This window comes from Corvus brachyrhynchos, unplaced genomic scaffold (assembly GCF_000691975.1).
Source record: "Corvus brachyrhynchos isolate BGI_N302 unplaced genomic scaffold, ASM69197v1 scaffold61, whole genome shotgun sequence".
In the NCBI taxonomy this organism is placed as follows: domain Eukaryota; kingdom Metazoa; phylum Chordata; class Aves; order Passeriformes; family Corvidae; genus Corvus; species Corvus brachyrhynchos.
Window position 1 is genome coordinate 2,925,551 of NW_008236478.1, and position 15,002 is coordinate 2,940,552.

Consider the following 15,002-nt stretch of genomic DNA (forward strand, 5'->3'; position numbering starts at 1 on the left):
TGATTATTAATCCCATACAGTTTAATTTAAAGTTGCATTTTTGTCAAACACTGAAATAATTTCACGGATAAGTGAATTGTCAAGATTTTGGTAGCCTCAGTGTCTTTGCAGACCTTATTTTCACAATATCTTCATAAAATAACGCCACTCTAGGAATGAGAAATTTGAACAAACTTTATGTACGGAGTGGGACGAAAACCACCTCATTAAATCTGTGGCAAGCCCCTGGCTGTGGTGGAACTGCCACCCTTCCAAGCACAAGTGCAGGAGTCCCTCAGCTCCAGGCTCAGCTTGTCCATTTGTTCTGGCCATGCACCCACCCTGCAGGACCTTCCACTGTCCTTGAGCAAGCAAAAAGATGGCAGCAGGACACCCTGGAGAAGAGTGTCTGATGTTCTGTGGATACAGAGGAGACCCACCCTTTCTTGGCAATGACACTAAATTTTCAAGCATTATGGTCAGCAATCTTTCCCAGCTGGCCCAAATATAGCACATGTAAAGACAACAGGGAAGTGTCACTGAGAGCACAATCACTATAGAATTACTCATGATACATGAGTATACCAGAGCAAAATATGCATTTTCACTCATTTTGTCAGGAACAGGATTTTCTATGCTTGTTCTACTTGGGGACTTTAGCACTTGGACTCCCAACAGTTAAACATCCTAATGTTGAAAAAAATTCTTCCATTTCCTTTTGCAGGAGGTAATTTCTCTTCTCAGCATCTTCACGAGCGCGTTCAGAATTCCTCAGCTTTATCTCCAGCATCGTGTATTTCTTTCGTTCTTGATCCAGTTCTTCTTCTAACCTAACCACTTGGTTCCTCAGGTCTGCACTTGTTTCTTCAATTCTTAAAACCAACAGAGAGAAAAAAAAAAAGGCTTTTTAAAGTAGCTGGATAAATACAGCTGATAACTAATAAATTTAAGTTGTTCCTCTTAGAATATGTTAATGCTAAGAGGAAGTTTTAAAGCAATAATAAGTAATACTAATTGCCATTTCTATATGCCATTTCATTACTGTTGAATTTAAGGGCAGAGATTCCTTGGAATTGGGGCTTCCTTTATTTGTATCATGTGAAAAATGCTCAAATCTTAAGCATTGTTTTCTACTTTCCAGCACCATACTGGAGAGCTGAGATGTATTAACTCCTCACTTAGGCAGAGTTCAAGTATATAATAATCTTTTAACCTCTGTTTTCATCCTGTATTTCTCTATGTGGATATCCAGTACAGAGAAACATCCTTGGGGATCAGATAGGAATGAGGTCACAATCCTTCCTCACCATCCATTTGATGGTATTTTCTGTAAAGTTTATCACTGACATTGGGGTGGGGTACAGGATTTTACAAAACTCAACCTTTCATATAAGGAAGAATCAGAAGAACAGTTTTTAAATGTATCTGGGCACAAAGCTCTGAAGCAAAATTCAGGGCTTTTCACTGAGGAAGTTGAAGAACAAGGTTCATGGTTTTGTGATTTGAAGAAGCACAGAAGGCACAGCATTTGCTGTCCTCCCTCTTGTGTTTCCCAATCACAAGACTGAGAAGTGGTGTTAATACTGAGGAAGGAGTATTTTCAGTTAGGCATTACTAATCACTGGAATATGAATTTAAAAATTAGGCTTTTTCAGTGAAAAATGCCCCTCCTCTAAATAAAATAAATACAATCTTTAAAAATAATTTCAAACCCAAAACCACCCCCACCTCTTATTGATCAGTCCAACACTCAGCTGTGAAGCTGGGGTGTGGCATCCCAGTGGAACTGTGAAGGGGTTATTTTTAGGCAGGGTAACTGATTATCAAGAAGGCCATGCTACTGACTCCATGACAAACAAAAATGAAAAAAAGGGGGCCTTTGACAGTCCCAGAAGGGTCTGAATTCCATTTTATGACCAAGAGGCAGTGCAATGCCTCACCTTAAACTTTTCCTTTCTATTCTTTACGTACAGCTAAAGATGGCAGTTTGATTATTGTCACAATTTTCACAATGAATCAAAGTTCCAGGTCCACTGATCTGCCCCAAGTCCAGCAAAAAAGCAGCCCCCACGCATGAAGGCAGACCTTTATCTCCAGCCAGCTGGCTTCTGGAATACAACACTTCTGAAGCTGGAACTCCCCTACACACACGTAACAGCTCTGAGCTGCCAATTGCATTTTTCTACCACTATGTTTAGGGGTCAGCTACAGCAGCCTGGGCCGAATGACACGGCCACAGTACTTACAGCATTTCTACATTCCTAACAGTCCTCTCTAAATACTTACACTTTCTTAAGAGTCCCAGATGGTAAACATGAATTACTGAAACTCAACAGAGAATATCTGATAATTATATTAACCTTGAGGGAGAAATGCTCTGGAACAGAGTGGTTACAGAAAGGCCATAAAACTTGCCTCCCTCTGACTAAGAGAGAGAAAATGGGCAGTTGATGATGAGAAATAACAGCTTTTCCATCAGCAAGTGTGCCTTACCTCTGCCCCAGGCAGGTACTTACTCTGCTTTCCCTTCGCTTATGTATGTGCCAACAAAAAGCTCATATTCTTTCATTAAAACAGGTCCTGCTAGATACACACAGTTCTGCAAACCACACAAGCACATGTACAATTTTGGGGGACTAAATTATCTTCAATAAAATAAAGCTGGTGAGGCAGCCTAAATATTTCCTGCTAAGCAGCCTCCCTTCTTTGCTAGTTTGCTCCTGTCTTTCCATAGTAGCAGACTTCAGTGCAGTCTCAAAAGGAATGTACTTTTGCACACATAAATTGTTGCAGATATAGTAAAAACATGGCAAAATTTTTGAGAGCTGAAAAACTCAGCTTGAAATTCTTAGACATGACAGCACAGTCCTTCAGGCTGTAATCCTGAACAGCTGGACTCATCCTGTTTAATACAAAAAAGCAGTGATTGCATCGTGCCTGGTTTTATGAAAATCTTTAGCTCATTAGGCATTTCCCTCTCAGCTACATTACCCTGTGAGACCTGGCCAATTCAGAGTCCTCCCCTTGAGCCACAGTGCTCTCTGCCCCATCCAGCTGCAGGGGAAAGGCAGGTGTTGGAGCTGAAGCAGCTCAACAGCTGGAATGAAGAACAGGTCTTCCTGGATGCCCCTGATGTCAGCAGCTTAAGACCCCATTGGAACAATTTTACTGATAAGAGATGGAAAACCATCTCTTCCCCCAGGCAGCGGGCAAGAATTTGCAGCTACACATTTCAATGTTCTGCAGCCTGGTATTTCTGTTTATTACTCTGTATCCCTGCAACAAGGCTTGCCAGGGCAGCTCTGCACAATTAAATGCAAGGCACATACCCTCACCTCCCTCCCATTGTGCATCAGTGAGGCATCTAAAAAACACCCATGTAAGCCATGAACTTCCACCCTCAGTCACAGACCCTTCCCAGTACTCCATGCTAGCAACTGCTGGTGTTCTCATAAGCTCTTACACCTGGAACACAACAAGGTGGGGCTTTTCTCCCACTCTGGGATGTTAGGTGGGAACTGAAACTGCTGCACAGCCTCATTCTCCTTGCAGCTCCACACAGCAAGGCAGTACAATGCAAGAGGCAGAAACGCTGCAGGGGCTTGCAAGCCACCACCAAAGGAAATCATAAAATAAAGCAGAAAGATAGCAAGTGGAATTCCTACCTTAACAACTGGCCCATGGGAAGAGATTACAGTTCAGATACACTTTTGAGAAACTACCCTAACAAGAAAAAAGTGCCAAAAAATACAGCCTAAAGCTGTGCTACACAATCCCAACAGTCATACATGCTTTTGGTACCATGTTTGGGAGACTGACAGCATTTCCATACCTCAATGTCCAATCTGAGTTTTAGTAACTGAAGGAGTATAACAGCAACACCTTAACACAAAAAAAACCCCAAACCCCAAGAACTCAACTCTGTAAGAAATGTGACTACAGCCCTTCTTCAGTGCAGAGTACTGGTGCTGCAGAGCAGCATGTATTGTAACATGGTGTGCAATTTTGCACATGGCTGTATATTAAAATATATATAGTTCTTTTAAGCATCAATATTTCATGTGCCTGTTTCCCTAAATACTTTCCTGAAAGTCATTCTATAAAGCACATACACTCATAAAACCTAATATACTAACACACACAAATTAATAAATATGGCTCCCTCATTAATACTTTCCACTTCCTACATCCCCAGCCCTTACACACAGCTCTCCTGAAAACTGAAAGGAATTTTTCTGAGCTCAGGTGGAAAGTACAGCACCAGCAGCTGTGCAAAGAGACACCAGTTGGCAAATGACACAGTTCATGCTGCTCCCCCAAGCCAGGCTGCCCCATCAGCCAAGGACCACTCTGCATCAAAAACCAAAGTGAGGTTTCTGTAAGTTCAACACAAAAGGGCTCCTGACAACGTTGTAGCTGAGATGCAGTCCCAATACCACCACCTCAAAAAAACCTGTGGAAAATAGTGAAGAGCAGTTTCCTCAAGAATGCTGCTGTTGGGAAAAGCAACAAGAAGCCCTCAGTTTCAGACTGGTTCAGTACAAGTATCAGCACCTGCACAGATCAACAAAGTTCCTTTTTGAGGCCTGACCATCATGGGTCCCAATTTCTCCCTACAAGATGTTTGCTATGTTGTTTCTCTGAGGATATTAAGAGCAGACTTTGGCATTACCTGTGCAGTTCTCATTTACAGTGAAAACACCGAATATGAAGTATTGTATTTCCCGTTGTCAATAGAAATCCCCCTTCTTTGGTGTTTTTTTTTTTCTTTATGTTCTCTTAAATCAGAGGAAGGAAAGCTGGATTCAGAGAGTAGCAAGGAAAAAGTAGAACCAAATCTGCTGTTACCCAACCCCAAACTTTAGGGCTAAGAACCTGACACCCTTGGTAGCCCACACCCATGTTCAGACAGGGAGAACGTTGACAGATAACTTCCTTGTGCCCCCTGCAGATGACATTACCTTTTGATACTAGTCTCATACTCAGTCCTCTGTTTGCTCAGTTCTGTCTTTAGCTCCACCACCAAGCTCTGTAAGGCCCTGGAGCATTGGACAGAGTCTCGGGAAGCTGCAGCTGGGTCACTCTGTTCGCTGCTGCTGCTGCTGCAGGCTTCAAACCTGTCCATGCTGTTCTCCAGATCTGCTGTCTTGACCTCACTCTGAGACAGTGAGCCCTGAGTTACCCACTCAGTTTTTAGGGAGCTTAAAGCAGAAGAGTCACTAGCCCGGCAGGCTGGGCAGCTGCTCACTGAGTCCATCACGGAGATCTCACAGGATGATGTAGACCAGGTGGTGCTGGCCATGCTGTGCGTGCTGAGGGACAGGCTGGATGAAGGGACGTTGTCGTAAGTGGAGAGTCTCTGGGAGGAACACGAGTCTTTCACTCGTTCCCCAGAGGCTGTCCGGCGATGGCCTCGGAGGGAGTACAGGCCGTTCATCAACCAGTTCCCGCTGGAGGAGAGGTTGGGGATATCTAAGGATGAGCTGCCCAGCTTTGGACTCACAGACCGTGCTCCCTGCTGGCGGAAGGAGTATTTCCATGGAGGCAGCGTCTGCACTCTTTTACTGGGGCTTGTGGCAGGCTGGGCCGATTTGCCACTGTGCTCTGGAGGAGTGATTTTCACTGTAGGTCCCGGAGTAGCCTCTAGTGCCACAGCATTGCCAGAAGGCAAATCAGCAGGGCTGGCAGCGCTGTTCTGTGACCTGCTGTCCTCCCCGTCCTCCTCTGAGATCCACTCGACAGTGCTGCGCTGGCGCACAGGTCTGATTTCCAGCTGGCTCCCTGGCACCTCCGCCTGAGGAACAGCAAAGATCCGCCCCTGCTCACTTATCAGTACTGTCATCAGGTGCTGAACTAGCGAGGTGCCTGTGGGTGGAAAACAAAGGCAAGCAGTTGAGGAGACATGGAAGACCTCTGCAACTCACCCCACCTGCTTCCATGACTAGGCTGCATCCAGTTTCATGGTCTAAACAGGGCCAGAGCTACTGCTTATTGTAAAAACACAAATGTCAGCTCAGGCCTTCTGCTGCTGCTCTCAGTGTATAGAGAAACTTGCAGGAAGTATGACACCTGCATTATACACACACTGGCAGACGGTGTACAGCAAGTGCAGAAGGTACTCACAATTATTTAAATTCACAGAAACGTGCTGCTGTTGTTTTCCAGGAGTGGAGCAGACCATTATGAAATAATAGAGAACGCCACTTACTAAACCTAATACAAAGTGCTTCCTACAAAAGAGGAAAGCCTTTAAAAGGGTGAATAAGCAATTCTATTTTGAAGTATTGCCTGAAATAGAGAATAAGGCCAACATACTCAGGGGTTCAAGGCAAGAGCCTGGTTTTATTGACGAGTTTTTGGCCTAATAGCAAGATGTACAGAGCTTACCTACCACTATTTTATGTTTGTGAATGCAGGAAGAAAACTAAATGTCTTGGAGATATGGGCATTCCTAACAATTTAGCTGTCAAACTTCAGGTATTTCTATTTGAAATTCATTATTTAAATTTGAAGGCAGACATAATCAGAGTGGTTTTTGTTAAGATCTCATTATCAGTTTAGTTAGGAGATTGAAATTACCCTGAAGCTAAAAAAAAATTTAGTCTTTCCACTTCTCTGTTATTTTTATCTAACCAACATTCTATTCTCAACTAAAACAAAAAATTGCCAATCCTGTTATGAGTATAATGATTAAGTCTCAAAATCCAGCCTCCGTATCCCGTTTTTTTTACAGTTCAGATCTGTGGCAATACAGAATTCCAGGTCAGATCACTGTAGTGTTTTTATACGATGATTAGGAGAGACCCCAGCACCTGCACGTGTGCACCTGCACACAGTACAGGCACCTCTGCCATCAGATGAGCTGCAGAATGAAATGCCTGAGGTGATCTGAACTCAAACTTGTCCCCTGTGCCAGCTGAGCAGAGGGCACGCTGCTGGCCAAGGCTGTGAGAGCCGTACCAGCACTGGCCCGGTGGCCACTAGGGGAAGTCCCAGCATTGCACACAGGCTGACTTCAGTTGTCCCCATATCCAACACTGAATAACCAGCACTGCTCCCGCACTCCCTTCTCGTCCCCGATTTTCGTACCTTCTGCACCTCTAGGGCAAGGTATCAAATCTAGCCTTAATAATATGGCCCACATCGCTGTGACAGGCTTTGAATCCCTGAACTATTATAATATGTTAAGTCATGCTCTGAAGTTTTCCTGTTGCCTTACAGTGAGCTGCCATCACATCTGCACATCACCTGTGAAAGAGCTAAAGGCACTGCTGCTGCTAAGGCACGACAATACTGGCCTTCTGTGAAGGATTTGCATCACACAAAATACCATGTCAGCTGTCCCCTACAGCTAGGAAGCAAAACCAGAGCCAAGTTCAAGCATCCTGGGCACAGCATCTCCATCTGTGCCTAATTAATTCATCAATTCTTTTTGCAGGCTTGCCAAAATCCCACAAAACTTTATGCAAAGACCTTGCTAAAACTTGCACCACAGTAGTTATGTTTCAGTGTGACCTGGGAGAGGAGCTGTATCCCAGCCCTAGTGTCAGCCTGCTTGATTCATATGGAGGTAGACAATTTTATAGCTTCAGACTTTTTACATCCTAAATTAACAGTGATTTCCAACTCATTTTTCGAATTCTGTGAAGTTTTGATCCATACAGTCTGCTTAGAAGACAGCATTTCTAGTTATAGCCACAATGGCACAGCCAAAACTACAGTGCTCTCCTCATGGCCCAGATGTTCTCTGCAGGGAGCTGTATAACCACTGAAATGCACCAATACAAAATGATTGCAGTTTGGTACTTAAGCACAGGCCTTCTGGAAAACAGCTGAGCTTTCATTTCAGCAGTAGGTTCAAAAAGAGTTTCAGGGGCACAGAGGCATCTCCACATGGTAGAGAGGAGAGGCACTCCCAGTCCAGTGGTGAATGGGATAGGATGCCAACTGGAATACCCCTCACAGGCCCTGATGAAAGGGGTGGCTTGACTTGTTCTGACTGTGCAGGCAACTGATACAGCTACCAAGGAATGTATGGCTTTCACTTCCAGTGCCAAAACACAGCTGCTGTGCTATCCCACCAGAGCAGCACCTACCTTCCATCATGGTCACCGGATCCTCCATTTTGGGCCGCAGTATGTTTGGTCCAAATACTGTAGCCAGGTTCTGGACACTCATCTTGTTAATGCTGGAGTGAGCCTGAACTTCATCAAGGAACCTTGAAAAGTCCCCACAGAAAAATCAAAGGAGGAGGGAATTCATGAGTAAGTCACTTCTCAGAACATAAACATTCAGTTTTGTCCTGTTTTCATACAACCCTGACACCTGAAATGATTCTAGGAACTACTGTAGCTTAGAGACTCAATATAACCCCAGATCCCTCCTAGTGTATGAACCAGAGAAGACAGGATGTTTTCTGCCAGAAGTACCCACCTAGGAGGGACCCAGCCTTCTACTGGGTCTGAAAGGACAGATTCTTGCATTTTTACAGGAATTCTCCAATTACCTGGATTGACTTTGGCTAATTTTCACTTGCAGATGTAAGAGAAGTAATAAGTCATTTTACTCATCTCCTTGTCCAAGAACTAGCAGCCTGTGAAAAGAGCTTTGTGGCTTGGCTTGAATCTAACAAAATACAGATCACAGAATCATAGACTGGTTTGAGTTGGAAGCAGCCTTTAAAAATCATCTCCTTCCACCCCTCACATAAAGAGGCAGCCCAAAAACTGGGAAAATCAGCAAAGATTAAAGGAGACAAAGCTGTGGAGTCCCTGGTAATCCAAGAGAAAGCCACTACTAATCCCACTTCCAAACCAGAGCAAATGCCAGACTGGCTATTCTGAATGCATCTGCTACTCAGCTTGTGTCATAAATCTTCCAAGTGTTCAGTGTCTGGAATGAGTGTCTATCTTTAGTGGTCTGTAGGTGCTTCTCAAATAAACAATATACTGCGTTAGTATCACTCGTGCCTGCTGCCAAGGCTGCAGGTGGCAGCAATTTGCTCGGCTGATCCTCTTGGATAAACCAAGAGCTTCCTTCAGGCAGGCTGCATTCACTTCCACGTGTTTTAAAGGAGCTGTAACTTACAATTAAGTGGTTTTTGAATATTCATACTTTCAGAGTTTATTATTTGCATATAAGACAGCCTCAAAAAACCTAGAGACTTTTCCAAGTGTTAATTAATTTCACTTACTTGCATATGTATTTGAGGAGGTTGTAGTTGGCTTGGGGCAAATTCTTCACCTGTTTAACCAGTTCCTGGGTACCCTGAGGGACAGGAAAAACAAGAAGCAGAGCTATTAATGTAAATGCTGCAAAGCAGACGTGAGTTTCCTTCAGGACTACAAAGTCCTCTTTCCACAGCCAAATGCTGAACAATAGATAGTAACACAAAGAGGCTTTGCTTCAGAAGAGGTGTCATCCAGTGTGTTGTGCCTTACCAAAAACCCAATGTCCAGAACTCAGTTCAGTTCTCAGTGGAAATCCTCCTGTAAACTTTAATGGTTGATATAGAAGCCTTCAGTTAGTGAGGCCTGCCAGCCTTCAAAGCCTGCCCACTGGCACTGGTATCAGTGTACCAGCAGATGTGCCTTTGCTTACTTGAGACTTGGAGGCATTGAGTACAGTATAAATACACTGCAGTAATGCTCAGTTGAGCAGAGGGAAGATTTTCTTTAAAAAGCTACATGAGTCCAAATCAACTGCCTCCTTTTTAATGATGTACTTCATTTGCAGTCATTCTCACCTGGGACATACTTCTTCATGAAATTTCTGTCTTTACATTAAATGTAAGATGAGACATCAGCTGAAGGAATGACTTAAACCCCCGAAGCTACTTAAATCATCTAATGAAAACCTCTGACTCAGGAGGCTATTGTCCTGCCACAGTCCCAAGTATCATTTGCTTGTTCCTGTCAATGCTGCTGTTGCCCTGGAAATTTGGTTATTTTTGGAAGACAACTCAACCTCTTGTGGAAAAACAGATACTGAAGCACATTTAAGGAAAGCGTGATAGCTGCTCACTACTGATGGAGAAATTCCAGAAGCAACTGGTTCCAAAAAAGTGCAGTTGAACATTCATTTCAAACTCTCCTTGAATTTTTAAGGACTGTTAGGAAGGGAGTTCTGTTGGCCAGACTCTTGCAATGTATTCCTGATTTCTCCGGTCCAGACAAGTCAGAAAGATCCAGAGAGCAGTGCCTATTCCTGCCTTCCTCCTTATTACCTTAAATATATAGCTACTTTTTTTATTCTGTACATCCCAGCACAAAAAAAAAAAAAAAAAAAAAAAAAAAAAAAAAAAAGTTCTCTAATAAAAACCTGAAACTTAAACCAAAATTCTTAAAAGCAGTAACCCCTTTATAATTCCTTAGCTTAAACACTATGCTGGTTTAATGGTGACAGCAATGGAGACACCAATAAAAGGCCAGTCTCTTCTGAAAAATCTCAATCCTCTTCTTTAAACTTTTAAAACTTTTTCAATCAAGGATGGCTGCTACTGATGTGAAGGTTAAGGTCAGTTGTTCAGGTCAACCAGCTTTCAAGTGACAAGTTTGAACCAGAAAGAGGTGAGCTAACAGACCTAATTCCCTCTTGAATTTTTCTCTGTAACCCAATTTATTTCAAACAGGGAAATCAGGATGGTATTTGGGACTGTATTTCAAGTGCTCTGAATTAAAATGCCATTGACTCCATTGGATGTAAGAGGAAGCTTTGGAGCAGAAACGCAGGCAGCTGTGAACAGCAGGAAACATGATGTAAAGGTAAAAGAAAAAAAGGTTCTAAAAATTTATAATCCATGCTTTGTCACAAGGAATCTCAGGCATGGTATTACACAGAATATCTTTATATTCATCGAAGTACAAACACCTGACAGGTAAAAAAAAGGCGCTCTCTCCTACTGCAGCATTTATCAGCTCTGCCATAGATTCATCCTCACCAAGGCCTGACCAATGAAAGGCAGAGGCTTAGCCTAGGAATACCAGAGTGACAGCATAGAGGAAAACATGAGCTTGAAACCTCTGTAGTAACAAACAGCACTGAGCAGTGCCAGTGGCTGCAGCCCAGAAAGCCATAGAAGAACTGTACTGTTATTTATTGTGGGATTTTGCAGAAATAACTCTTACCTCCTTGAAAACGTTGCTTTCCAATGAATGATCCCAAACCCAAGGACTTTGCAATGTGTGTAACAGATCAGCACCAATTCAGAGCTTCTAGTTTGGCTGGAAAACTAGCAACACTTTAGATGTTCATAAAAAATTCATATGCCTCTTTAAAAACACCTGAAGCCTTGTGTTCAATCTACTGAACTGCTCTGTGCATCTCTGGAGTACAGGCAGCAGTGAAGGCTAAAATACTACCATGTCAAGGCAGCTCAGACTCAAATGAGTTTTTAGACATTTGAAGATCTCTCTTGGTCTAAAGTTATTTTTAATTTTCAACCCTCTTCCCCATCAGTTGGGATCAGAATCAAATATCTTTTAATGACCTGCTGAAATACCTGGAGACCTCAGCACCACCCAAGGTCTCTGTTATGTCCCTGTTTGCATTCAAACACCAGAGATGAGCTGGGTGCAGAATGAAGATGGAAAGCAGTTAGTATAAAAACTTAGGGCAGTACTGGAGCTAGGCCAGGTTAGCAAACCCCACAATAATTCCTATCCATGGTCACAGTGTAGCAGCATGAGGTACCAACAATTTTATCCAAAATGCTATTTTGCCTTAAGCAATTCTGGTTTTTTGGGTGTGGGGTGAGGGTGGCTGTACAAAACTAAAGAAAACGATATTAAGAGTCCAAAAGTCTCATTAAAAACTTTCAAGTGAAAAATGAAAAGAAAATAGTGCTTCAAATTAAACCAGTACAATTACATTTTGTTTCAAAATACTTTTACAAAACAAAATGTTTGATTTTTAAATTCCCTGCTTACCATTACGTGTTAAAAATCATGGTTTCAATGAAACCACGTTTCTGAGCAGGGGGATTTTCCATGTGGGAGGCGAGTCAGGCCCCACAGGCTAGGTATGACTTTGTGCTGCATTCTGCTCCACGTGCTCCTGTGCACGTACAGCCTCTCCGCCCCTGGTGTGTGCACTCCACCTTCCTTTCTGAAAAGGTAAACAGCCCACGTTGAGGTTCCAGATTTCCCTGACAAAACCAAAATTGCTTATGTTTATAACAGCACCTTAATAAAACAACTCTGTGCTATGAGCAGTGCTGTATTTTGTAAGTGTTCATTTTGGCTACCTAGTGCTCCCCATTGCCTTTCTAATCTAAAGAGAATTCTGCTCTACAAGTCATTTGAGTCTGACCTTGCTCACACAGATGTTGCTTCCTAAACTGCTGCAGCCCGTGCAGACAAAATCAGGCAAACAAGGTAGTTAATAAGCTGAGCAGTGATGTACAATTATGTTTGCCCAATTTGGCAGTGTCTCTACTCTTGTGCAATGGTGCTTAATGGATCCAAAACTTCCCAGTCTGCACATCTTATGACCAAAATCAAACCAGCTCCACTGCCTTAGAAATGCTGCTGTTTCTTGTGAAATATCCGCTGTGGGGTCTGTAACACGGCACCCTGCAGAGATGCCTGAATTCACTGAGGTTGAGGCAGAAAATGAGCAAGTTTTGGAGGTAGCAGACACCTACTAAAATATAACAGAAGTGCATTGACGCTGTCCAGAATGCAAGGGCATATCCATGTGTGGTAACATGCTGTGTCATGCACAGAAATCTGCTTTCTCGCAGTTGACTGAGAGTTACATCATTTGAGTGTAGAGAGTACTAAACTTGCCTTTTAACTATAAAGAACTTATATTGCCACATCTGCTACATTTGATGCATGCAAACAAGCATCTTCCTGTGGGCATCATCAAGGACAATCTCCACAGAGCCTTCTGCCACTTGAACTGAAAGTGAACCCCAGACTCACAGTGAGGAAAAGTTTTTACAAATCCCACCAAAGACGAGACCACACACAGAAAAGGGACAGAACTGTGGACCACAACTTACAAGCCCTCAGGCCTTTGCTTCTTTAGCAAAGAAAAGACACAAGAAACAGCCCTTGCAGCGTCTTTAAAGTTCTATTCTAGAAGGGGCACCCGCATCAGGCCAGACCTAACACACCTTTGCACTCTGCAAAGGGCTAGGGGAGCGCCACAAGAAGAACCATATGGATGAAACAGATGAGTCAATCATCTTGTAAATAATCCTGTTCCATGACTGCCACAGACTTGGTAGTTTTTGTCAGCCCTTTCCCTTGCCTGGAAACCAAAGAGAAGAACATCGTAAGAAGGTTCTGGCAAAGTATTCATAGCGTTATTCCCCCCCCATTCTGGATAATATTGTAGCCTGTCTTCTCATACTGCCTCTTCTCTAAGAAATACAAAGACCATTGCACTGACCAATATCTCATCCACCAAAATCTTTGGGAAGGAGAATATACTGTTCTGATACATAAAACAAAAAACACAGCAAAGGGGAGTGACTCCATACAGCTTGTTAGTGAGTGAACAGCAAGGCTGGGAAAGGAACCCAGATTTCCTCCTACCTTGCATCTCTTGCCAATTATGCTACACAACAGCTTTGCTTAGAAGAAAGAAGCACCAGGCTACAAGACTGACTTTTTTTAAGCAGCAGCCTGTGATAACAGCACCCAATTCACAGCTTCAGGAAAATTCAGGGAAAAGTTCCTGGGGACTTCACTGATTTAAATCAAGTCTGAAGAGTGATGAGGATAAAACCTGTACTACATTGAGTCTTGGGAACATCCTCTGAGGAGGCAGATTAGAAGGATCACTGACCTCTCCCTCATCTTTTGAGAGTAGCTGTCCACAAGAAAGAAAGTCTTCATATTTGGCAAAGGGGATGACAGGCTCTGGCAGCTCTCGAAGGTAAAGCTTCAGGAGGGACGCCACAGTGTGAACATCTGTGTTGCTGCAACAGAGAAGAGGGAAGGAAATTTAGAAACTCACACTACCTCAGAGCTTGATGCCTTTCATTGGGGGTGCATCAAGGTCCCTCCTAGGGGCAGGGACAAAGCAGGCACATGGAAGGAAGCTCTTCTGCCAGTCATTTGTACTAGGCAGGAGTGTCTGCCTGGGAACAAGGGAAATCTCCATTTTGTCAAGATAGAAACGCACCTCAGGCAACACAGGCAGTGGAAGGGATATGCCCATGATACTGCTTAAGGTAGGGTGACACTGTGGTTTCTCTGCCAGTGGGGACCAGGAATGTGAGGAATAGTCCACGCAAGTGCACAGTGATCACACAGCATTGACAAGTGAGCTCTGTATCTTGATTCTGTGAAACATAACCTCTGAGCCTCTCACTGATCCTTCCTGATACTCTCCCCAGCCAGCACACACATACAGCTGATGGGCCAGCTCCCAAACGTCCTGGTCAATCATTCAGAAAAAATGGAGGAAGCTGTACTTCCTCCAGGTCCTGTATTGCCCTTTGGTACGGCTGCCTGGCTTGTGGTATCTGGAATTTCCTAGCCCATCTGTTATGCTACTATATCAGCTTTTACTTTCTCTCCCAATCCAGGAACTTCTTTTTCCTCTTCTTTCTCCTTTGCTTTAAAGTTGGGGTTGAAGTGTCAGATCTCAGGATGAAGATGCACCTGCTCTTCCATTTCCAGCTATCCAAGTTTCTGGTGTATGGTGATACCTCTCCTTCATTCCAGGTTTCCTGTTGTACAGGATTGTTATTCATTGCAGATGACCTCCTCAAAGGTTTTGACTGTTGGAAGTCTAAACAGATTCTGTCACCAGCTCCTCCCTACCCACCATTGCCCTGACAGTCTTTAAAGAATTCTGAGAAAAACATATCAGTGAACATTGGGCAAGAGAGCTGCAAAACATCTCTTCCCTCCAAAAGCTGAATCCTTCTGCTTAGTATGTTTCTTTTTTAGAACACAGGGCTAAAACAAAACTGGAAAAATTACACCAGGAAACTGTCAGCAGATACCACTTACTACTAATCCTGCTAATGCTATTGCTATTAAATAGCTCCAGCATAGTTGACA

At 43.3% G+C, this 15,002-nt stretch overlaps 1 protein-coding gene across 6 annotated transcripts in view; it reads right to left on the bottom strand.

Moving 5' to 3' along the window:
- Positions 1-15,002, bottom strand: part of ARHGAP22 (Rho GTPase activating protein 22) — a 119,668-nt gene continuing 104,666 nt past the window's right edge. For all 6 annotated transcript variants that reach the window (XM_017725976.1, XM_017725975.1, XM_008643774.2 and 3 more), the window contains 5 exons: positions 13,777-13,909; positions 9,173-9,246; positions 8,076-8,197; positions 4,941-5,844; positions 1-851 (listed from right to left, as the gene is read on the bottom strand). In XM_017725976.1, coding sequence (XP_017581465.1) covers positions 623-851; positions 4,941-5,844; positions 8,076-8,197; positions 9,173-9,246; positions 13,777-13,909 — 1,462 coding nt within the window. In that variant the 3' untranslated portion in view covers positions 1-622. The remainder of the gene's footprint in view (positions 852-4,940; positions 5,845-8,075; positions 8,198-9,172; positions 9,247-13,776; positions 13,910-15,002) is intronic.